Source organism: Typopeltis vanoorti, chromosome 12 (genome assembly GCF_054136105.1).
Source record: "Typopeltis vanoorti isolate ZY-2024b chromosome 12, IOZ_Tvanoo_1.0, whole genome shotgun sequence".
Lineage (NCBI taxonomy): Eukaryota > Metazoa > Arthropoda > Arachnida > Uropygi > Thelyphonidae > Typopeltis > Typopeltis vanoorti.
Window position 1 is genome coordinate 61,373,186 of NC_143560.1, and position 26,552 is coordinate 61,399,737.

The following is a 26,552-nucleotide window of genomic DNA, read 5'->3' on the forward strand; positions in this document are numbered from 1 at the left end:
GACCTCTGAAGAGAAAGCCTTAAACTCCGCCCCACAAAAACCCACTATTTGGCTTCGTTACGTGGATGATGTGTTCGCTATTTGGCCACATGGCTCAGACACACTCCACTCCTTCCTAACACACTTAAACAACCAACACCCCAGAGTCCAGTTCACCTTAGAAAAAGAGGACAACAACACCTCCCCCCTTCCTAGAAACTTCGATCACTCACCAGCTTGATGGATCTTTGGTTTTCTCTGTTTAAAGAAAACCCACCCATACTGGCAGATACATTCACCAGCAATCCCTCCCCCCCTCACAACAAGATGGGGTTATAAAAACACTATATAACAAGGTTAAATTAATCTGCTCAGATGACAATGCCCTAACTACTGAACTAAACCACATCCTTAACACTTTCTTAGCCAATGGCTATAACCCCAAAAAAATCCAAAAAATACTAAAACCAGTAAACCACAACCCCCCCCCCCTCCACAATAAAGATTACACCAAATCTATCACCATCCTCTACATCCAGGGCACCTCTGAGAAATAACCAATATCCTCAAAAAATATGACCTTACTTCTTGTTACAGACCATATAAAAAGTTGGCATCCCTTATCCGCTCTACCAAAGACCAACCACTTCCCCTAGACCTACCTGGTGTATGCCAGGTCCCTTGCAGCTGCAAATTGTCCTACTTTGGCCAAACAGGCAGAACAACAAATATCAGGATTTCAGAACACCAAGACTACATCCGGTTTCACCAGTACAGCCGCTCTGGGCTGGCAGACCATGCCTTAGATACCCACCATAAAATTCGTTGGAAGAAAACAAAAATAATACACCGCCGCAAGTTTAAATACGAAAAATTATTCAAGGAGTCACCAGCAGCTCTAAAAAATGTTCTTAACCTCAACAAATTTGGGTGCATGAAACTACCCCAAATTTGGGAGAGTTACATTATGAGAACTTCAACCCAACTGCCAAGACAACCAAATTAGCCTGCCAGAGGGCACCATTAGGACTTTAGGAACAATATTAGTTTCTTGCTTTCTTCCTCATTTGCTTTTGTTAGTGCCTGCGTGCACATACCATATCTTTATGTTCCTGAAGATGGCAACGTGACGTTGCCGAAATATAGAAGTTATTCATTAAAGTTACCTTTAATTAATATACTTTATATGCGTTGTTAATTCCTTAAACTAATTACCAGTTATGTATGACCAACGTATAAACCTTGCTACAAGAAACAGATAACTCAGGATTTAGTTAACTCCAGATTCAGTTGCATAGTGCTTTATGAAAAGTTAGTTGGCACACTAACTCACTTGAAGGTTAGTTAACTGAGAGTTTGCTATTTGAAGGTTGGATAATTACAGCTTTACTATCAACATTTTTCTTGTTGATAAATAGATAGAGATTGTTGTTAACAGGCTGAAAGTATGGGAATATGTCTGAAAAGGAAAATCTATTTCTGATTACTGCCAGTGGCACCCCCAAAGAAAAGGAAAAAACACTAGAAAATTTTCCAAAAATCTTTTCCTAATTAAAATTCATTTTTTTTATTTATGTTGTGTCGTGTCTTCTATTTCTATACTACTTATGAATTAGCGATCACTGCAGATGCTCAGTCATATGTGATGCATAGTGTGTATTCGCAAATCGTCTACTCAACTCCCCCCCCCAAGGTTAAATCCTGAGCGCTCGGCCCCCCTCCAAGATTAAATCCTGAGTGCACCACTGATTACTGCTATCTCTCTGCCTGAACCACAGCTTTTTTTTTTTAGTGAAATTTCTCTTTGCAATTCTTCTTATTCTCAAATATGCATGGATAAATCATATTTTAAACATGCAGTATGGGAATTATGTAATTCTCACAATATTTTCTTTTCCTTTTTATAGTGGATACTATGATGGTTCTTCTCCAATCATCCAGAATTCAACCATCTGAAACCAAGTTTCTGATCACTTTTGCTACCTCAAATGCTGATACATACTCCTGATAGTATTCCTCTTGAATATTTTCAACCACTGTTTGTCCCTGCTTTTCATATAATAATCTTTCAAGAGGAATATTTTACCACCTTTTTTTTATATTTATTTTCTATATTCTTACCAAAGTTCTAGTACAGATTTTGTTTAGCTACTTTTATACATACCTTAGCTTTCTTATCCCACCCCCTTAATGGCACTTGTTGAAGAACATACCAGGAACTTTTGGCATGATTTCTTTCTTGTCCAAGACCACCAATACTTTAACTTTGCCCTTTTCTTCAAATTTCTCCAAATCATTTCTATGTCTGGTATTTATTTTGTACTCTGCTGACAGATCAACAAGACCTGTCCTGGTTTTTCATTATGTCAGGTACCTTCACTAATCACATGAAAAACTCCTTTTCTTTTTTCTTCTTTAATAGAACTTTCAGTGGGACCAAAGGCACAAATAAGATTCAATGTCTAATGTTCCACTTTGAAATATGCCCTAATCACAGTACTGTACATGAGATTACCTGCCATCCAAGAAATTTATCTTGGATGGCAGGCAATGATGATGGTGCCTGTATATCTTATCTGTAGATCATAGGTTCGCAAATTCTGTATTATTCCTTCTGCACAACCTATCAATGCCTTCCTCCTCAATTTGTGTTTATCATAGCATGGCAGGAGACTTACAATCCTCACCTTCTGAAGTATGGGCTCTTCTTTTTTGCTTAATTCAACAACTCCTTCACATCCTCCTTCATAGAATACTTTTCAGCTCTCAATCATTAGTGCCAACCAAGACAATTAGTTATTTATGGCATGACTAATATCATTGATTTCAGTGCCAGAGAAACATGATTTGGTTATACTTTCATTAAGTACTCCTCTCATCATAGAATCTCTATTCCTAATTTTCTGCTTACATTGTTTTTCTCATTTGTTCACATGATCCCAATTCTCACCTCACATTAGGTGAGAAATTCTTTCTTCTATTTTGCTTCTTCTTTTCAGCCCTGCTAACCTCTTATTGCTTCTGCAAATTTTCAATTTCACACTTTGTCCTGTGAAGGATAACATGCAAGCTTTTTCCGCTTTTTCCTTTTTTCGTTTTGTTCTCCTGTATTTTCACCAATGCACATCCGACGTTAACGTTTTCCATTCTACTATCGATACTGCCTACTCTACCAACATTTGCTTTGTTCTCGCCAACCAACTCACTCTCGACACATTTAATTTATAGTCACTCACCAGTTTTGCTCTCCTTTCATACATCCTTTAACTTTCTCAACATATACATCTCACACACATAACAAACACTGCACTCTTTCTTCCTCACTCCCCCCCCCCACACACACACAAACTTTCCAAATAATTTAGTCCTAAGTCAAAACATGAGATTGTTTAATGTTCAAAGCCAGATTCAAGGATTGCAGAACTAATTGGAGCTTCTGAAGTAATGTCCAGTTCTTACATTCATGTGGGATACACTGTTAATAGGTATCCACTGGATACTGAAGGAATGAGGATGGTTCACTGATTGATTTGAAGTTTACTGTCACCATGACTGCTTAGACCATGCTGCGACAATAATGGTCTTAGCAGTAATGAGGGGTCCTAATAAATAATAAGTGTATTGGATGTTATAAGATATAAAATATTGGATGTCAAAGAAAGGAAAGAGAAGCAATAAGATTCAATTCCAAACATGAAACTAAACTTTTTGATTAGAAGGCAATTTCAAAAACAGTTATATGAGAAAATTTTAAAATGGAAAATGGACAATGAAACTGATTTGTGCCTAGGATAGCACAGAATGTCCCCCTGGGGAAGTAGTAGAGAACATTTTTTGCATTATTAGATAAGGTAGCTGACACAAATTAAAAAAAAAAAAGGAAATGATAGTCGTCTTCCTGGGTGATCTTAACAGCAGAGTAGGATTTAATCCCACTAGACATGTACAGGGTGGCCCATAAGTCACAAAGGAGTTTAAACAGTTAATAACTTTTTTATTTATTCTATTTTGTTATAATGAAATGTAGAACCTGGAGATTTTTTTTTATTAGTTATGAAAAAACACATCACACAAATACCTTCCGTTTTGAACTTCACAAAGACAGGCCCTTTCTACATCATGTTCCATGATAGCTATTAATGTTTCTAGCTGCAGTGCTCTAATTTCAGAACAAATGTCTCCCCCATGGGGGTTGTCTGAAGGAAAAGGTGTATGTGAACAAGCCACAGACAATCTAACAGCTAAAGGACATTCATTACTCCAACATAAAGATGTGCACAAGTTCACTTGGAGATCACACACAAGAAATAAGAAAGGCCTGATTGACTATTATTATGGATAATGATATCTTCATGCTGGTTCAGGATTTGAATATATACAGTGGATTAGAAATCGAAAGTGGTAATTAGTTTTAAGTAGGATAAGAATGAATCTCATTGAAAAGAACAATATGTAAGAAGGTTTTAAAAATAATTAAAATTGAGCAACTTTTACAGGTAAATAGATTCAACTATGCAAACGTTATTCAGGAAAAAATAAAAAAAAGTTAAAAAGTTTGAAAACAAGAATTAAATCTTTGAGTCTTAGTTACAAACTCTGCAGAAAACCCTCACTGATTCTCTGCAAGGTTAGAAAAATAAGAACATCATGGTGGACACAAGTTAAAGAAGCAGTCCTGGAAAAGAAAAAAGCACACTGATATTCCTAGCAAACAATTCAACAGATGCCCTAAAAGCATACAGAGAAAAATGTAAGATAGCTAAGCTATATGTGAAAGTAGCTATACAAAAGTCATGGGAAGACTAAGGTAAGAATATAGTTGATAAATATCTGCAAGGTAACAAAATGTTCTGGAAACTATTGAAAAAAAAAAAAAAAAAAGCTTAGAAATGGAGGCAAGAGTATTGTAACATGAAAAAAAGATGATAAAAGTGACATGTAAACTGAAAATAAGAATATTCTAGATGTCTGAAATAATTACTTTGAAAGACTGTTAAATGAACCAAGTACTGACAAAGCAGTAACAGAAAGTGTTTAAGAAGAATACAGACAGGAGTACATATCAATACCTGAAGATACAAAAAGCTATCAAAAGCCTACAATGTGGAAAAGCAGTTGGAGTAAAAGAACCTCATCAGAAAGACAAATTCTGCACGAGTGTAGTATAGCTCTCATATTTCCCCATCAATAAAAAGATGAAATAAAGCTGAATGTGAGAATTGCAGAAATATTTCTCTATTAAGTGTTCTGGGTAATATTTATGCAAGCACATTTGAGAAGATGCTGAGAAAAATTGTAAAGGAGAAATTCAGAGAAGAAGAAGCTGGATCCGTGGTAAACACAGGTTGTATTTTCAGTTTACAACAAATAGTTGAGAAATCATAGGATATAACTAGTATCTGTACTTAAGTTTTGTAGATCTGGAAAAGGCCTATGACATGATGCCCAGAGAAATACTTTTCAAAACATGGTTTGATGTAAAATCTGGGGCAAGACAGGAATACATATTAATTCTAATCTTATTCATCATCTATATGCATTGTTATATGAAAGAAAGTGGCATTAAACCTGATATTGGAATTGGAAAATATTAAATTAAGGGGATATTAGATCCCACATTGTTTTAAAACTGAATAAGAAACTCAAGGATTGGAATCAGAGCGTTTCATGCCGAATATAGTAAAAAAACTATAAAAGTATCGGCGAAATACTAGCATGAGCTGAATGCAAGTAGTCCTAGAACGTAGTACAAACACGGGCAACTCGTTGCAAAGGTGGGGAAAGTTCTGATCACTAATCTTGGTATTTTCCATAATGTAAAATCACATTTCATAGGAAATGTATGCTGTTATTACATTATGGTAGGGAGGTCACTACCCAGACTGGTTTCAGCCTTTTATTTAATTAAATTCAGGTGTTTACTTTATGCAGATAATGTTACGTTCCTACACATATCCAGTGCAAGTCTCCAGGGTTTTCTAACTAAACTGAATAAAGTGTAACAAATTTGGCATGAACATCAGCAATAAAAAGTCCAACACTGTGAAAATAGGCAGGGAACATGGAAAACTTCAGCTGCATTTTAATGTAGAACTTACAGTGTTTGAGCTATTCAGGCACAGTTTTTAGTGAAGATGTCACATTAATTATGGAAACAGACAACAGAATAACTAAATCTGATATGGTGGAGACCAATCTGAAATTGAGAAATCACAGGATATACTAAGGATCTAAATGGAATAAGAGAGAAATTAGCCAAAACACTAAACTCATATTATCAAAGTATGCAAGAAAATGTTCAAACCAGTTTCCAGTTTCAGATTTGAGAGGTATGGAAAAAAAACTTGATTAAAGATTAGAGACCACAGGTATGAGAGTTCTAAAAAAATTAGGGCATCATCTGTTCAGACAAAACAGGAGCTATATTCCAAGGTAGAAGGAAAGAGACTCAGAGGAAGACCAGGATCTCAATTAATCGATTCAATCAGAAGCACCTCAGAAGACCAAAATGTTAGACACTACAATATTGTTGTATAGACTAATTTGGAAGAGAACTGCTGATAGGAGATTAGTAATAATGTAAACTTAATCATGTTGTACTATCATAATAATAACCTGTATGTCCCTTGAGAGTACACATTATGAAATTGATTATGTCAAAGCACACAGCTTTTAATCCCTTAAAGAGGAAACTATTTCTTAGTCCACTTTTTAGTGTTCTTAATATCCTTTAAGTTTACAACTAGTTGTTTTTATAGTTTTGATTTTCCATGTCTAAATTATTCCTCCTTTAGTATCTTTCTAATTCTATTGCACTAATCTATTTTTAAGTTTGGGAACTAAAAATTTGGTTTAGTTTTTCCTATACTTATTTTCAGAGTATGGAAGTCACTAATATGCTATATCTGCAAAAATTTATAAATTTTGTTTACTGAATTTTAAAATGTACATAATTTTAAATTGTATTATTTGCACACATGTATATTAATATTAGTGTAATCACATTATATTAGGATGAAAGACAGATGAAAGGGAGTTCTCCTTAAAAACAAAACATGGCCATATCATTGATTAACATACAGAAGCAACACAAGCTCCAAGCTCTTTATGCTAAAAGAAAATTGCTGATAGAAAAACTTAACATCAGTGTTAAGTTTTTCTATCAGAAAAACTTAACACCATTTTGTACACTACCAAAGTGCAAGTTCCATAATACCCAAATTTAAAAAATAAATAAGTGAATTACAAGCAAAATGAAATTCTGATTACATACCAAAAACACTTGCATGAATCTCACCAACATCAATGCCCATAGTGTCAACAAAAAATGTGGCAGGACGGCCAACTGGAACCCTTTCTAATCCATCACCCTTAACTGTAAGCTTTGATAAATCTATAATGTGGCACTCAAATGGACTTCCTAAATAAATAAATATATATATATATATATAAACATTATTATTATATATATATATATTATGTATAGAATACTTCATCAGATTAACTTTTTTTTTCATCTGCTATATGAACTTGCATTGTCATTTAATGTGAAAAATAAACTTCCATACTATTCCTAAAATTCTAAGAAAAAACTCAACAAAAATGAAGTTATAAGGTCACTTTTTTTTTTTCATACATTATGAAAAATTAATTTACTTCTGACAGATTAATATAATCTTTAGATAACTGGAGGCTTAGTGAATTAACACATGACATTTCACTTTATGATTAAGACTCTAAATTCATTAATAATACCATAGTATGCTAGAGATGCTCATCAATAATGTCTTTGGTTCATGTTGGCTATTTGCAAAATTGATAATCATTCTTTTACTTATTAAACATTATTCTGTTTTAATTTTTGTTTATAAAAAAGATTATTCTATTTACAGAATAATAATAATAACAATAATAATTATTATTAGTAGTAGTAGTGTATTAATAAATTGCAAATTATTTGAGTGACCAGCAGCAGTTAATTCAATTTTTTTAAATAAATCAGGACCCTTTTTTTTAATTAACTATAGAAATAATTAGTTGGTCTTTTGTGTACTGCCATATAAATGCATACTAAGTGTAGCATTCCATATCTTCTTCTACCTTAGCTTGTTGAACCTCTAAGGGTCTTTGCATGTACCAACTTCTTCCATTCCTATCTGCCTTGGGCTCTTTCATTCCAGTCCTGTATTCCCATTTCAGCTAAGTCTCTTTGGATATTATCCTTCCAGTGCAGCCACACCCTACCTCTAGGTTGCTTTCAATCGTGCTTCATCTCGATTAGCCATTCTTTCCACTTCCAAACCATCTCAATCTGCAAGCTCTGATTTCATCAGCCAGAAGCAGGAATGTATAGAGTTTATATAGTTCTTGATTTTATGTCTTCTTCTCCATTCACCTGTTGTGTTATCTCTTACAGGTTCATTGACTTTTCTTCAGAGGATTTTATTTTCAAAGATCTGTAAAGCTTTTGCATCTTCATTCTGTTACGCTCCAGGTTTCTGCTCCATGTACAAGACTATAATTAGACCTATTGTTTTACATGGAGCAGAAACCTGGAGTGTAACAACAAAGATGCAAAAGCTTTACAGATCTTTGAAAATAAAATCCTCAGAAGAAAAGTCAATGGACCTGTAAGAGATAACACAACAGGTGTTATTTTATCAAGCAGAGTTATATGTCTTAACTCTGCTTGATAAAATTTTAAAAGAATATGTAATGAATTTTAGAATATGTAATGAATGATAAGATCTATTGGAGGCATGTATTTTAACTTTTATCTCTATACAAATTTTATTTGTTAAGCGATCAATATTCCAAAATATTTCAAGGAAAAAATGATTTTAAATTTCAGGTTATTAATGGTAATTTTCCTCTTGCTTGTGATTTCTGCATGCCTTTAAATATTTGGCTTTATTCTGGTCAATTTGTAATCCTAGTTTTGCAGGATTACAAATCAACAATGCAGTTTTGAGTTTCCTAAATATTATTCTAATGCCTTCAGCATTTTTTTGAATGAGGCATATGATTACATTCAGCTTGTATCTTACCCACTGCTGGGTAAGACACAGGCCTCTCCCAGTGTAGAAACTTTGGGTCTACTTCTTTCATAAAGACAATCGCAAACATCCATGCCCTAGACAGGATTTGAACCCATGTCCTTTTGGCTGGAGAGTGGATATACTATAACTAGGCCAGCATGAGGCATATATCATCTGCATATCCTAATATTACTGTTCTGTTTGTGTTATCTTTTATAGTTTTTCAAATACATTTTTCTAATGATGAATTAAAAATGATGGGTGAAAGGGTATTTCCTTGATTCAATCCTGTCTTAATGTCAAAAGGTTCAGACCTAATTCCATTAGCCAATTAGACATAGCATTGCATATATTGAGGGATATTGAATTTTGAACTGAGAATATTATGCAATGCATTTTGTTTGGTGGAGGACAGGTCCAATCTTTCTTTTTCAGCTAGCAACAGAGCAAAACTTGCATTTTTATAAGATTCTGATAATACCTAATTTTGTCAAAAGTGATGGAAAGAGCTAGCACATAAATATCTACCCATATGAGTTTGTTGTCTATACACCTCTTTAATGTTAATCCTCCAACATTGTTTCAAACCAGTTAAAACTAGTACAAAGTTTCCTACATCCCCGAAAAGACAGCATTCCATTCTACATCTTGAGGGTATACAGGATTCCTTGTTCTTGCAAAGGGGTGTACGTGGATCAAACTAGGAGAAGTTCAAAATCTGTAAAAAAAAAAAAGGACACATAGGTAATGATGAAAATAAGAAAGAAGAAGCAAACTTATGGCACATATCCTCAGAGCATAGCATGGTAGATTAGCAAGCTTCCTCCATGTTCTGTTAAGTGTTCCCTATGAGGAAATGACCATGGAAGAATCTCAACAATCTGATGAAAGTATTCTCTTCTAAGAGGGTTAAAGAGATTCTTCCATGGTCATTTCCTCACAGGGAACACTTAACAGAACCAAGAACTCATACTTCATGACATCTGGAAGTCATTAATTTATGCATGTAACATTTGCCACCTCTCTTATTCCAGCAATCACATACAGAATTTGCACAACAATGTACAGACTACACAGGATATGCCTAATGATACAAATGGTTAAACTGTCAATCCAGTATTTTTCAATTTATAGAATTCATGCTTGTATTCTAGCTAACAATGAAACTATATCTACTTCATTTGCAATGAAGTAGATATAGTTTCATTGTTAGCTAGAAAACTAATAGCATTATAAAGATTTTCCTTCACACCAACATCATAAAAATATGAAAAGACTATTTCAACATGGAATGACTTTCTATAGGCAACAAAATTGTGATACGTAATACCTGGTATGAAGCATGCTGATGGAGGTGTGGCTCAGCTTTTACTTTTCATGTGAAACACCCCAGATTTTTTGATTCCTGGTATACCTCCAATTTAACTTTGCCAGTCTGGTTGGCTGAGCGGATAGTGTAGACACTAACCAATCACTATCAATTCAGCAAACTGGGTTCAAACCCCACTGCAGTTCCTATGTGTGAATGTCATTAGTGGCAGATGAGTTTTAATTCCCAGTGTGAGATCACCTCCCTGCTTACTGGAAGACTGAAATGATTGAGAAAGTTTCATGTTCAGTTTCTAGAACAGGATTTCAAATTTATCTCACTTTATCCCAATCATGGAACTAATATGCTATAGGTTTATATCATTTCATGGGTGAGATTTACATATTAAAAAAAAATGTTGACTTACATGAATCAAATGCAAAAGAATAGTGAGAGAAACATAGAATATGTAGAGAAATATTACAGATATATCAAAAAGTTCATAAATTTCATAACTTACATATTAACTCATATGTTACATATCAATTCAGTTTAGAACATTAGTCTAGCAAACATTTATTGTAACACTGATGATAACTTCAAAACAGAGGTTGAAAAATTAGCTATAAACAAAGATTTTTTCTTTAATGATGATTATTATGATGATTATTTTCATAATCATCATAATGGTGGTTATTTTATCTTTACTTTGTACATTAATGATATAGGGAAAGATTTAGGGACATGGGGGCTATTCAACTGTTTGTTGATGACGCAAAACTTGAGAGAGAAATAACTGATATATGTAATGTAGATATCCTGTAGGATGATTTAAATTAATTGGCATTATGGGCAAAGAATAATGATTGTCAATTTGATGATCGAAAATTTAAGGTTATGCACTTCCGCTTGAAAAGGATACATACTGTGTATGACACACTGAAGAGACTTGGGGTTAATGATGGACAGGGACTTGAAGTTCAGAGAGTATATTGCAAAGGTTGGCAAAATACCTCAAAGGATTACTTGAATATTGAAAAACGCACTAGTTAGTAAAGATATGAAGGTTACTGTTTGTCTATATTAGACTATGATTTGGCCACATCTTGACTACTGTGCACATCTATGGAATGCTCCCTAGGAGGATAGGTTGAAGGTGAATGGGTTGCAAAGTTTAGTTGATAGGCAGAGAAGAAGATACATGACAGAAACTTATGTTATTAAACAGATTCTATAAGATTGAAAAAAAGGAAATATATGATGAATAGAGAGAGAGAACTAGAGGTCATCCCTGGAAGTTGTGTAAGAGTGTGATTAGTAAGGATGTGAGGACTAGATTTTTTGCTTGGAGAATGGTGAGCGAGTGGAACAGATTGACAAAATTAGTTGTGAGTACTCTGACAGTGAACAAGTTTAAGACGAGGTATGATAGGTATTGTATGTATAAAGGTTAGCATGGATCTCCCATGATGAGTCTTCTGACCCCTTGGAGATACCCTTGTAATAATAATAATAATTTATTAATACTGGAGCTCATTTTTTTTATCAGTAAATAACTATTAGATGAATTAAATTTTAAATGAAATAAATAAATAAATAATATTTATTTATTTATTTCATTTAAAAAAAAATATTGACCACACACAAGACTTGGTAGATAAGGAGAGAGAGAAGGAATGTATTAAAATTTTCTTGAAAAACTGGGGATTGTATTCAAACAGTATGAGAAAGGGTTTTCCAAAGAAACGAATGCAGAGAAACAATGAGAAGTTGGTTTGATATGTTTGGAGATGAACTATGTATGGATGATGACCAGTAGCTCATTGTGTTCTTACATGGTTAGGGGGCAAGTGGAGGTGTGGCCTCCATGATAATGGCCTGTCTGTTGGTACAAAAGCCATGAAAACACCATAAAGAAAGCAGAATGTAGAAACAGAATGCCTATAGAGAAAGCAATTTGAGAAAAGGGCCCACCTAAGAGGTTGGTTGACCTCTTCTGTATGTTACTGAGAATTCTTAGGGAGGTTTTGGATACAACAGCCCAAATGTGAGAACAATATTCCAGAGCTATTTGAATTTTGCATTTATAGTCTTAAGAGGTGAGCAGGCTAAAATTAGTATTTTAAACAAAAAGAATGCAGAGTTTTTTTGGAAGCTGAGAAGGCTATAGATGTAATATGTTTATGCCAGGATTACCTAGATGTGGAAATGAGCCCAAAAAGGGAAAATATTTTGAATGGAAATCAGAATATCATCAAACAGAAGTGAAGTAAGATCTTTCTTCTGAGTAATAAGATAGGACTGAGTTCAATAGCAATTAAATTCATTAATTATCTTCAGCCCACCTAAGAAAGGTGAAGAGATAGTGTTTAAGCCATTAATTATGAAAATGGTTGAAGAATTTCAGTATAACAATGTTTCTCAAATAAAGAGGAATAGAGAGTACAGTTATCAGCAAAACTATGAATTGGATTTGAAATTAAAGAGAAAAGGTCACTGATCTATAGAAAGATCATGGGAGAGCATACAGAAATCTAAAATACTCCAGCAGTGATTTAAAAAAAAAAAAAAAAAAAATCTCATAAAAGGAAGCATCCCACCATGGAACATGAGGAATGATCAGAGAGAAAGCGGGCAAATCCAATCACAAAGGGCAGAAGAGAGACCATAAGATGGTAGCTTGCTAAGATCTCAATGCCAGACATGATGAAATGCTTTGGAAATATCAACAGCAGCTATTTCATATGAGTTTCTCCAAAATATTTTCATGGTCTGTGTCCAAAGGTGGGTAACGTAAGTAGGAAGATCTGTAGAATGAGAATAGTGGAATCCATATGGATGATCACTAATTAACTGGTGAGTCTCCAGGAAGTGAAGAAGCTGCTTGTTGAGAACCTTCTCCATACTTTCAAAGACTACTAAGGTGAGCAATGATACAATAGTTTTATGACTGTTATCTTCCTTTTTAGGGACATGGTGAATAAAGGGTTGCTTCCATACTGTTGGGTAGTTACCAATTGAGTATATGGCAGCTTATATAGTGAAACAGGATGGATGTTAACTGTAAAACACAACTGGAGGGATACTATCTGGATCAGTACACTTATCAGTATCAAGGCTAATGAAGAATTTTCTTGTGTCCTTCTGGCAAAAGATCAGAGGAGGCATGCTGTTGGTAGTTTGTGGTATTGTAGAAGGTGATTTGCTTTGGTAATCTATATAAGTCAGAGAAAAAACTGATGCCAAGAGATCTATCTTATATTTAGATGATATTACCATAGTACTCTCAGGATGTGAGAGTTGGAAACAAAGGAAGAAGTTACATCCAACAGCTTTAGCAAGGAACTTGAAGGATTGACTGCCAACTGAGCAGGAGGAAAGTTTATATCATTTGGCTGTTATATAGCCTGCTTTGGATTTTCCAATGATTTTCTTATACCTCTTTAGGACTATTAGTGTAGGCTGAGTGAGAACTAGAGTTTTCTGAACTTGATTCATTAACCACACTACCAGCCAAGACGTCTATAGACGACAAGGTTATCATGGATGCGAAGTGCATATTTCAATGAACTATCATTGATATTACATTGAAATATGATGGATACAAAGCGTATGACGATGCGTATTTGATCCATAATGGCCAGTAAGATGGTTAAATGTATGCCATATTTTTTTTATCTTGGAATGAAAAAACATTTTTTAGAGAACCACAGCACTTGAACTGAAGTTAGGGATTTGGAATGGAGTGGCTTAATGGGAATGAATGGAGAGAGAGAGAGAGAGAGAGAGAGAGAAACAGTAATCAGATCATGGAAAAGAGATACAGAAACCCTGTATAGGGTTTTGGCATCTGACTTGGCATCATGGTAATACTGTCATGTACAAGGCTGAGACTGACAGGGGGGGGGGGGGTTATCAGTTTGCAATGCAGAAAATAGAACATGGATAAGGTTATTGTCAGATTGTCAAGGAGAGCAAAGATCTACACCATATATGGAGGGAGAGCTGGTTAAGAAAAGATCTAGAGTGTTGGAAGAATGAATTATTATCTGGTAAAATGGTTAGCAAGTTAACAATTTGTGTTAGATTGTGACTAATAGCAAATTATTTGGCTTCCCTTCCAGCTTGATCTGTGAAGTTAGAGAAAGAAAGCAAGTTTGCATCATGAACATTAAAGTCTACTAACATAATCTCACAGTTTAGGTAATTAGACTATATGAAATAAATGTTTAGAGAGGAGCCCAAGAGGGCAGCATGGGTGTCTAAATTAGGAAAGCAGTAAAGGAAGCCAATGAAAGCTATCAAGTGAGAAAGAAAATCTTGAACTAAAGCAAATTGTAAAGTGGAGATCCCAGGATTGGTAACCTGCAGCAAGAAATGTCACTGGACAAAGATGTATGTTCCTACCTTTTTATTGAAGGCTTAATTGCAAGATATTGTTGGAAGAGCTGAGATAAACTGTAGATGTGGAAGAGGCCAAATAGAGTTCAGTTAAGAATAGCAGATCACTGTTATTCTTAATTTGGATTCCGCTAAGTAGTAGTAGTGTACATCATTAATGCTCGTACTGAAGTCACAAATGTTGATGAAATTGATGTAGAAGTTGTTGTTTCAAGGATACTTGCGACATAAGACTGAATGATATAATCACGTGATCACAAGAAAGATATTTATTTAACCAAATATTTCAGTCTGGAAATAGCAGACCATCGTCAGTGGTATTACAAGAACAGTTTAAAAAATACAAGCTAGAATACTAACAATAGATCGTTAAAATTAGAACACGCCGCGTGATGTTATCTCACTAAGTATGAAATGGAATATTTTGAAGTAGAAACATGATTGAATTTGCTATTAAAAAAAAAAAAAAATAATAAATAAATAAATTAATTAATGAGTAATCTTGATTAGACTTTCCCAGATTTTTGATATAGATATACAGTCATTACGATTCAAGTTGGGGCGATGGAGCAAGGCCTCCACGCTTACCTTGAACAAACATTTGAACTTATAACGGGATCTATGTAAGAGGCGAGTCCTGGACCAAAGGATGTTGTGGTCAGTTTCAATCCCGTGTTGAGCCAATCCAGACTTTTCAGGTTTGTTGTGAAGAATGGATGATTGATGTTCTTGGATTCTTTTTTCAAGAGAACGTCCAGTTTGTCCAAAATAAGAGAGATCACAGTTGCACAGAATTTGATAAACTCCAGGAAGAGATAAAGTTGAGCGTTTGTCTTTAGGAGGAGGAAAATGAGAAGACAATTTGTTAATAGGTGAATACGTAGTTGTTAAATCACATTTCTTTAAAATTCTTGCGATAGGTTCTGAAATACTGGGGATATAAAGAATAGGCACTCGACGTATTGAAACTTTGTTGTTTTGTGGAGGATTATAAGAATTGAGAAGACGTTGAGTACTTTTTTCAGAAAAGCCATCGAGTTTCATGTGTTGTTGGATAGTAGAAAGTTCTTTCTGTAGATAATCAAAATTAGAACAATTAGTTTGGCTCTTCTGATGAGGCATTTTACAATTCCTGTTTTTTGAAATGGATGATGGGCTGATTCTTTAAGAATATAACGACCTGTGAATGTTGGTTTCCTGTATACTGTAGTTGTAAGAATATTTGAAGACGATCGGAAGAGGAGAACGTCTAAAAAAGATAACTGGTTATTTTCTTCTAATTCCATAGTAAACTTTATGCGATGATGCAAGGAATTAATACTGTTTAAAAAGGAAGGTAAAGCCTTTTTGCTGTGAGGCCAAATAGTAAATATGTCATCTATATATCTTACCCAAAAAGATGGTTGAGAGAAAATAGATGCGAAGAGGACTTTTTCTAAATGTTCTAAATAAAAGTTGGCTAAAGCCGGAGAAAGAGGACTTCCCATGGCTGTTCCTTCTACTTGGCTATAAAATTTGTTTTGACATACGAAATATCCAGAATGTATTACAAAATCGAATAGTTTTATAATATCTTGAGGAAAGATGTCAGCAAGTAATTTTAAAGTTTCCTTGAGAGGTACATTGGTATATAAAGATTCTATATCAAAACTAACCATAAGATCTGTAGGCTGCAATGAGACATTTTTTAATTTTTGTAAGAAATCTGAAGAATCATCAGAAGAGCCAAAACTAATTGTTCCACTTTTGATTATCTACAGAAAGAACTTTCTACTATCCAACAACACATGAAACTCAATGGCTTTTCTGAAAAATGTACTCAACGTCTTCTCAATTCTTATAATCCTCCACAAAACAACAAAGTTTCAATACGTCGAGTGCCTATTCTTTATATCCCCAGTATTTCAGAACCTATCGCAAGAATTTTAAAGAAATATGATTTAACAACTATGTATTCACCTATTAACAAATTGTCTTCTCATTTTCCTTCTCCTAAAGACAAACGCTCAACTTTATCTCTTCCTGGAGTTTATCAAATTCTGTGCAACTGTGATCTCTCTTATTTTGGACAAACCGGACGTTCTCTTGAAAAAAGAATCCAAAAACATCAATCATCCATTCTTCACAACAAACCTGAAAAGTCTGGAATGGCTCAACACGGGATTGAAACTGACCACAGCATCCTTTGGTCCAGGACTCGCCTCTTACATAGATCCCGTTATAAGTTCAAATGTTTGTTCAAGGTAAGCGTGGAGGCCTTGCTCCATCGCCCCAACTTGAATCGTAATGACTGTATATCTATATCAAAAATCTGGGAAAGTCTAATCAAGATTACTCATTAATTATTTATTTATTTATTTATTTATTTATTTTTTTTTAATAGCAAATTCAATCATGTTTCTACGTCAAAATATTCCATTTCATACTTAGTGAGATAACATCACGCGGCGTGTTCTAATTTTAACGATCTATTGTTAGTATTCTAGCTTGTATTTTTTAAACTGTTCTTGTAATACCACTGACGATGGTCTGCTATTTCCAGACCGAAATATTTGGTTAAATAAATATCTTTCTTGTGATGACGTGATTATATCATTGATGTAGAAGTGCTTTTAATTAGATGAAATAGTTTGGTGTTATTTTGGCTTTTTTGGGAGGAGGTGGATGGGTGGGTTTTATATATATACACACACACACACACACAGTGGTAAGCTATAAGGGGCTCGCGCGAGCCTTTTGGTAAATTTTTCTCAAATTTGCAAGCCCCTTGTTCTTGTTTACTTTATTTTTTCAAAAAAAAATTTTTGTTTTGAAACATATTAAGCAACAAACTCATACGGTAAACTAACAAAAATTAGTCTATTCGGCAGTGTATAGATTATTTGGAATTATTGTTTCAACTCCTCTATAACAAATGCGCCCAAGTTTGAAAATAAAATAAGCACATGCGCTATTTTTATCCTTTTCCCTTTTTTTTTTTTTTTTTTTTGCTCAATGATGCGAGCCCTTTGTTAAAATTTCCATAGCTCACCAACACACACACACACACACGTTTTTTTTGCGATTTTTTGCTGTATTTTTTAAATTTTATGCGATTTTTTTTGTTACTTTTGGTGGGAATATTTTCTTACTATCTATAATAATATTAGTATTCGTTCAATCATCTTTCAATTTGCGTTAGTGTAGGAAACGTTAAGTGTAGGAAACGTTTAGTGTAGGAAAATGCAGCAGGGGGAATTGTGCACATAACTCTAAGAGAAGAAATGCCCATAGATGAAGCATGACCTTAACATGTGTCCTGCAAGCTGTAATATTCAGACTCCCTCTAGTTTTGACTTAGTGGAGTAAGTAACAGCAGAATGTTGTCAGCTAATTGGAAAGCTTCCAGATACATTACCATTGGGTTCATTTTCATTCCCATATATTAACAGCCAGCCTGGAGAAACCACTTAACTAGTATATCTTAAAATAGAGAAGTACTAACGCCTTAATTTATTAATTACAGTAAGATTGCAACCAGCAATGTCATCATCTGCACTGCATTTGAGAAGTAAGGGTAAAGAAACTGGTGATCCTACTCTACTGCATTTGAGAAGTAAGGAGAAACCAGTGCTCCTATTCTGAAACAGACCATGACAGTAGCCACTACATACTTTCACTAATGTTACATTTTTATGCTTTTATTATTTATTTTAATTTATTTATATATTTATTTTTAAACATTTTTTTTCTTTTTTCTCTCTTCACATTTCATCCTTCAACAGTTGAAATATCTGGCAGTGTATAAGGGGAGAATACATAGTTGCTATTGCTCTCTCCCTTCATATCATGGTTGTAAGTAATGCTGCGACTTTAATTTATTAATAATAATTTTATTAGACTATTAAGATTCATATCTGATTTAAAACAGGAACATAAGTGGCCATACCATTTAATTTTCTCTGTTTAATTTTCGATAGAAAATTAAACAGAAAAACATATAAAAAACAGAAAAACTTTTATTATAAAATTTTTGTTCATATATCAATGGCATCCTCAGTACAACTAAAAAAATGGAATAACATAATATACAAACTAACAAATTCTAAAAAAAATACCACAACAGCTTTACTGAGATAATAAACTGAAAAAATTAGGAAAGATTAGCAGATTGAAAAAGTACTATCTCCCATAAAGGAAATAAACAAAGGTCATCATATTTATTCATGTTAGGATGATATAATATTTCACAAGTTTCTTCATAAGCACATTCCATAGATAATTAGCTCTTTTTTTTTTTTTTTTTGTATTTTTCCACATGGGTCAGTGCTTAGCAGTGATCACATGTTCAGCAAGGTCATGATACTTGATATATGTTTGATGTTTCTCACAACAGACAAGGGCAATTCTTCCAGACTATCCAAACTAAGATAGGTCAAAAGGAACAAGGGGGTCTAGTAGATACCTGGAAAACTAGAAGATACTTGATACTTGATATATGTTTGATGTTTCTCACAACAGACAAGGGCAATTCTTCCAGACTATCCAAACTAAGATAGGTCAAAAGGAACAAGGGGGTCTAGTAGATACCTGGAAAACTAAGTAGAGATAGCTTGTCTTCTGGTGAACTGAGAAAGATGGAGATGAGAAAGCACAAGCAACCTGACAGAACAACATGCCAGATAGAGATGTTGAGAGGTTTAAAATTTTCACAATATGTTCTAATATTCCTTTACCATAAAGAAGTTAAATGAATGCAAGTGTAGCTGTTAAATGTTTTGTTAAAAAAAAGTTTACTGAAACCATTTATCAAGAAAGTTAATTTCATGTAATGCAACTCTTGATATAACAAGTTATCTGTAAAACATAAGGCATAGGCATGATGTATCAACATTTTAATAATCCAGTTTTTTTTTGTTTTGTTTTTGTTTTTTTTACAAGGATGAAGGAGATACAAATTTTCAGTAGATCCAGCAAAGCTAATTTTAACTGAACTAAATGAATTACATTTTTCTCATATATGAAATCTTCTAGTTAAGTTAAATTTTCCAATTTTAAGTTTTATCTGAGAATCTTGTTAGAAATAGAGCACTTGATCAAAGATTAGAGAACACAGATATGAGAATTCTCAGAAAAATTAGAGGAGCAAACAGACAGCATCATATTAAAAATGATGACATTAAGAAGAAGCTTGACATTGTTAGCATTTAAGAATATGTGAGCAAGGCTAATTAATATAAGGTGGTATTGTCACTTAAACAGAATCTGAGAGGAAAGGTTAGCAAATCAAGTGTTTGATGCCAAGATGGCAAGAAAAAGCCTCAGAGGAAGACCAAGGTCTATGTGGATATATTCAGTCAGAAGTGCTTTAGAAGAACAAAAAGATACAACAATATTAGAGTGCTGACAAGTATTACACCCTCTGTCAAAAAAGAAACCGAACTTTTGATAGAAAATAAAACGCAGGCCAATTATAATTATTCAAATCATTTATTTCAATCAATATACTCTCCCTCAGTTTCGAACAGCGTTTGGCATGATCAATAAATTCGTTAAATGACTTTTTCATATTGGTTTTTGGGATACTGTTGAGGGTTATGGAGGGTAATCTTACACCCTCGATCCTGGGACGCTTTGTCTGTGTTTTTTTTTTTTTTTTTTGAGGTAAGTTTGCCCGCTGTGTCTAGTGAGTCACTGAGTTAAGTGTGAATTGTAAATTTATAGTGAAACAAATTTAAACAGAAAAATACATTTTTAAAGGTAAGTGTATGTAATTTAATATTATTTTACTTGTTAGTTTTGTGATTTTTTTATTTAAACTGAAATAATTTAATTTAGGATTAATTAATTAGTTGATTTTTAATAAAATATGTTGGTCAATTTTTTTGTGCTAAAAACTTAATTCTGAATCATTTTTTTCCGAGAATTAAAGATCATTAAAATCAATGCAAAATGAAAATAATGTATTTATAGTTTGCATCGATAAATAATTCCATCAAATAAAAAAAGCTAAAAGACATTTATCGATGTAATTATTTAATTAAATCAGTAATTATAACAATTTATTGATGTAATTATTTGTCTTCCCCCGCCCCCTGGAAAACTTTCTGTGGATGCATGCCTATCTATACGGTCAAATTGATGTGAAATTTGTAGCACAAGTTGCATAACCCACATGACAGCACACCCAACCGAAATGTGCATGTGACACCACTGATATATATATATATATATATATATATAAATAAATAAGAATAAAAAAAATTTAAAAAAAAACTGTGATTATACATATAAATTTCAACCAATTGGTATGGAATAGTTTCCAATAAAAGCTGAAAATTACTTAAAGTTGTATAGTATCCTAGATACTAAGTAGGCTGAATATGTGCCATCCAAATTCTTGGAATTTTTATGCCACCATTATTGTTGAGATTAGGGTGGTTAATCAGAATTTCATAGGCTTCTTTAAATTTTCTTTCATACCAGGTTTTTGTATAAAAGAGCAGGTACTTTTCCAATTTGGTATAGGGTGTTGAGAGCATGATCTGAGAGGCCTGCTTCACCAAAATTGTTATATTTAATTTGTCTTTTCTGTTCTTTTTCATGTATAGGGATTGTACGTTGTTTCCCCAATAAAAGGTAAGTTACAGGTGCAGTAGATGCAATAAACTCCAGGTTGTTATTAGTCAGTTTTGATGTTTCTGCCCTTTTCACAAATGTCCCAATCAGTGACACAATTCTTCTCCTACAGAACAAATTTCCGCCCGACATTACGGCCCTCTTTTCCATGTAAGACGTTCCGGTTACTTCGTGTGGCAAAATAAATTTTACCTACAAAAAGAAGGTATGCCCATGGGCTCACCACTAATTGCTAACTTTTATATGGAAGCTTTTGAGCAAAGTGCTCTTGATTCCTTTACTCTAAAACCCACAGTGTGGCTTAGATATGTTAACGATGTTTTCATTATCTGGCCACACGGTCGACAAACTTTAAACACATTCCTCAGCCACCTGAACAAACAACATACAATTTACTATCGAAATTGAAAATCAGAATTCGCACCTGTTCCTGGATGCACTTGTCACATTTCTTCCCTCAGGCAGTCATCCTTCACGGTTTACAGCAAACCGACATGTACTGGCCAATATATACATGCTGATTCATATCACCACCCATCGCAAAAATTTGGAGTCATTAACACCCTTAAAAACAGAGCTATAACAATTTTCTCTAATCAACAAGCTCTTAAACAAGAATTAAATATTTGAATTTAAAAATAAATTTAAATATAAGAATTAAGTTATTGGGCAGGGAAACTAATATTGAAAAGGTTGAGTGTAAGAGAGAGAAACTTTAGCACTGATTGTGTATTTATTGATCCTTATAGGCAGAATAAATTGCAGAAGAGAGGGGAAAAAAATCGGCATAGGACTACGGTAGTTAGTGACTTATATATCAGTTCTAAAGCCGGTACAAGATCTAGAGGGAATCTGCAATTTTTGTATACCAATGCTAGAAGCATTAGAAATAAGAGAGAAGAATTTTTGGCATTAGTCAGTGAAATCTCACCAAAAGTTGTAGGCATTAGTGAAACTTGGCTGTCAGCAGAAGATGTGGTCACTGGAATTGAATGTGATGGGTACAGTATTTTCAGGGAGGATAGAGAAGATAGAACAGGAGGAGGAGTACTGTTGATGATAGCTGATGTGTTGCAGCCAAAGAAAGTAGTATATCATGATGATAGACATGTGAATGAGAGTTCATTTGAGGCAGTCTGGTGCGAAATAGTGACCAACGCAACCAAATATACAGTTGGATGCTGCTATAGGCCAGGGAGTACAGGGGGAGATATTGAATTCATGCATCAGCAACTTAGTGCAATGAGTGAAGGCTTAGTGATTATTATGGGGGATTTTAATTATGGTGATATCAATTGGAAGGAGGAAATATCACGTAGCAAAAAGGAAATGGAGTTCATACATCTGCTACGAGATAATTACTTGAAACAGCACGTAACTGAAGGGACACGTGGTGTGAGAGTGTTGGACCTGGTTATTGGTTCAGAGGTTATATGCATAAGTAAGGTGACCTCGTTACCTCCAGTTGGTGAAAGCGATCATGTGGTATTGACTTGGGAGGTTGCAAAATCTATGGATTTTTCTATTAAGAAGGGGTATGTACGAAACTACAGGTTAGGCAATTATAACAAGCTTCGGAGTGAGCTTGCAGCCATCCCATGGCAGAACATATTGCAAGGGAAAGATGTTAGCAGTGCTTGGGATAAAATCAGTGGGTATCTGAGGAAAGCAATATCAGATTGTGTCCCCATGGTCAGGAGGTCAAACAAGGCAGGCATTAGATGGATGAGCAGTAGTATCAAGCTTGAACTACAAAAAAAGAAAATGTTATGGAGAATTTACAAGGAGAAGGGCGATCAGGACACCCATGAGCAGTACAAGGCTCAAGCTAGGAAGGTTACCAGCATAGTAAGAAAAGCTAAATCAGATTATGAGAAGACCTTAGCCAAACAGATCAAGGGTAATCCCAAAGAGTTCTTCCGCTATGTGGCAAGTAAGAGGAAGAATGACTTCGGAAGGATAACCTTAGTGGGTGCTGATGGTATTGAGGTGACAAAATCAGATGTAATAGTCGAGTTACTGAGTGATCACTTCTCAAAAGTCTATCACCCAAGTGAGGATATCTCTATACCTATAGCAATACCTAATGTGAGAATTGAAGCTAAAGAATCAGAGGTATTAAATATATTGCGAAACTTAAATGCAAACACTGGGGTAGGCTTAGATGGAATATCAGCTCGGGTGTTGCGTGAATGTGCAAATGAATTGTCAACCCCTCTTACCTGGATATTTAATTTAAGTTTGAACTCTGGTATGGTCCCTAGGGAGTGGAAGTTAGGCAAAGTGGTTCCTTTGCATAAGGGTGGCTCTAAAACTGCAGTATTGAATTACAGACCAATCACCATCTCAGGAGTAGTGGTAAAAGTATTGGAAAAGTTGGTTAAAGACAAAATTCAAGAATGGGTGGATCAGGATATGATACTCTATAGAGGCCAACATGGTTTTGTTAAAGGTAGATCCTGCCTTAGCAATCTATTAACTATCCAAAATAGAATAACATCAGAGTTGGACAAAGGAACTGGCTACACAGTGGTACTTCTGGATTTTGCTAAGGCTTTTGACAGGATACCCCATAGAACACTGTTACGCAAATTGGAGCAGATGGGTATGGATATTAAATTGGTGATATGGATAGGAGAATGGCTCAGGGAGAGATACCATAAGGTGGTGTATGGAGGAGCCGAGTCCAGAATGAGGCAGGTGACCAGTGGTGTGCCTCAGGGCTCTGTGCTTGGGCCAATGTTGTTTAATTTGTATATAAATGATATAGGAAACGGCTTAAAGGGAGATATTCAGTTGTTTGCTGATGATGCAAAGTTGTGTAGTGCAATAAAAAATCAAGCTGATGTTGAAAGTTTGCAGGAGGATTTAAATAAGCTGGTAAAATGGGCAAAAGAAAATGGATGTCAGTTCAATGTGGAAAAGTGTAAAGTCTTGCATTTTGGGATTAAAAGATTACCAGCTGTGTACTACATAGATGGAAAGGTACTCCAAGAGATTGATGAGGCTAGGGACTTAGGGGTATTGGTAGATAAGGAGATGAAGTTCAGAGGACACATTGCTAAGGTGTCCAAGATTGCACATAGGATTACTTGGTTGTTGAGGAACACACTGACATCCAGAGATAAAGAGGTTATTATTCCCCTTTATAAAGCATTGATACTTCCACATTTGGATTACTGTGCTCAGGTCTAGTCACCTGGATTCCTTGGAGATGAGGAGGCTGTGGAGAGGGTTCAGAGAAGAGTGACCAAGTTGGTGAGTGATATAAAAAATGCTCCCTACATTGATAGATTGAGAGCTTGTGGATTGCAGAGATTGGCTGATAGGCGAAGAAGAGGGGATATGATAGAAACATTCAAATTACTAAAAGGTTTTTATAGGATTGATGCAGGGGAAATGTTTCAGCTGTGTGATAGTGATGGAAGAACAAGAGGTCATCTCTGGAAATTAAAGAAGAGTGTGGTTAACAAAGGTGTCAGAACAAGGTTTTTTGCCTGGAGGGTGGTGAATGAGTGGAATTCATTGCCTGACTTTGTTGTGAGCTCTTCATCTGTAAATGAATTCAAGAAGAGATATGACAGATATTGTTTTGCTAGTTTGGGTCTCCCGCGATGAGTCTACTGACTCCATGGAGATACCCGTAATAATAATAATAATAATAATAATAATAATAATAATATTATTAGCAACACATTTATATATAATGGCTATAACAAAAATACTATTAATAAAGTTCTTCATAAAACTTCATCAAAAAAGAATATACATTACAGTAAAACCATAGCCATCCCATACATTAAAGGGTTATCAGAAAAAATCGATGGAATCCTACACCATTATAATCTTAATGCCATTTTTAAACCACCTATAAAATTAAAAAACATATTCAACTCCTCTAAGGATCCTCTCCTCCCATTGGCACATCCTGGAGTTCATTGCATCTACTGCACTTGTAACTTACCTTATATTGGGGAAACTGGATGTACAATCCTTATATGTGAAAAAGAACACAAAAGACACATTAAATATAACAATTTTGGTGAAGCAGGCCTCTCAGATCACGCTCTCAACACCCTACACCAAATTGATTGGAAAAGATTATACAAAAACCTGGTATGAAAGAATAAAGAAGCCTGTGAAATTCTGATTAACCATCCTAATCTCAACAATAATGGTGGCATAAAAATTCCAAGAATTTGGATGGCACATATTCATCCTACTTAGTATCTAGCATACTATAGGACTTTAAGCAATTTTCAGCTTTTATTGGATAGTATTCCATACCAATTGGTTGAAATTTATATGTATAATCACAGTGATTGCAAATGAATCAGCATGCAGACTGTGCAGTGATTGGTGTAGAGTTTGTGGATATGTGTGGAGTAAGATGGAAGGAAGGATTTATATAAGGAGGATGGCCTGCATTTGAATGGATTGGCATCAGGAGTCTTGAGACAATGTTGTTCAGTGAGAGTTTGGAGGTGCAGAGTAAAGGAAATTAGAATGTTTAGGGGCAATGCAAGTGAATGTGGTTCCAGGCAACCTAGAGGTTAGTAAGTGGGAAAGTGGTCACATGACGCAAAATGTAGTGACCAGGTTCTTAACTTTAGTGGGCTAAGCAACATAAAGTGTAAGGGAGGTCATGAGTTTGCTAATGATGCTAAACTGGGAAGAGCAATAAATGAAGGTGATGCAGAGATCCTGCAAGCAGACTTAGACAAGGAGCATGAGCAAAGGTAAATGGCTACCAGTTTAATGTGGCAAAGTGTAAGGTAATACAGTTTGGAAAGAGATCAACAAGCTGTGTACTGACAAGGCCAGGGACATGGCAAGAAGGGAGAGAAGAGAGAGTCAGCAGTAGAAGTTGTGTAAGAGTGTTAGGACTAGCATTTTGCTTGGATGGCAGTGAAATGGGTTGCCAGAGGTGGTTGCGAGTGCTTCATCAGTGAATAAGTTTAAAGAGAATTATGATACGTATTATGTGATAATGACTAGCTTATGAATAATGGATCTCTCACACTGAGTCTTTTGACTCCATGGAGATACCTGAATAATAATAATTATTATTATTATTTTCTCTGAAATGTTTTCTCTTGTACAACTACAGCCTTGCCTTCATTAGCTATGGTGATAATGTTTGTTATTTTACAAAAGCTGTTGTTGTGCTCTTTTATACTTTTTCTCTTAAATGGATATGATTTGTT

The 26,552-nt window shown here is 34.6% G+C and overlaps 1 protein-coding gene across 1 annotated transcript in view; it reads right to left on the reverse strand.

Annotated features, from left to right (window-relative positions):
- The window catches only part of jbug (filamin-type immunoglobulin domains fbug), an 879,391-nt gene that overhangs the window by 356,391 nt on the left and 496,448 nt on the right, over positions 1-26,552 (reverse strand). Inside the window, exon 27 of the mRNA XM_090401914.1 lies at positions 7,253-7,399. Within this exon, the coding sequence (XP_090258040.1) occupies positions 7,253-7,399 (147 nt within the window). The remainder of the gene's footprint in view (positions 1-7,252; positions 7,400-26,552) is intronic.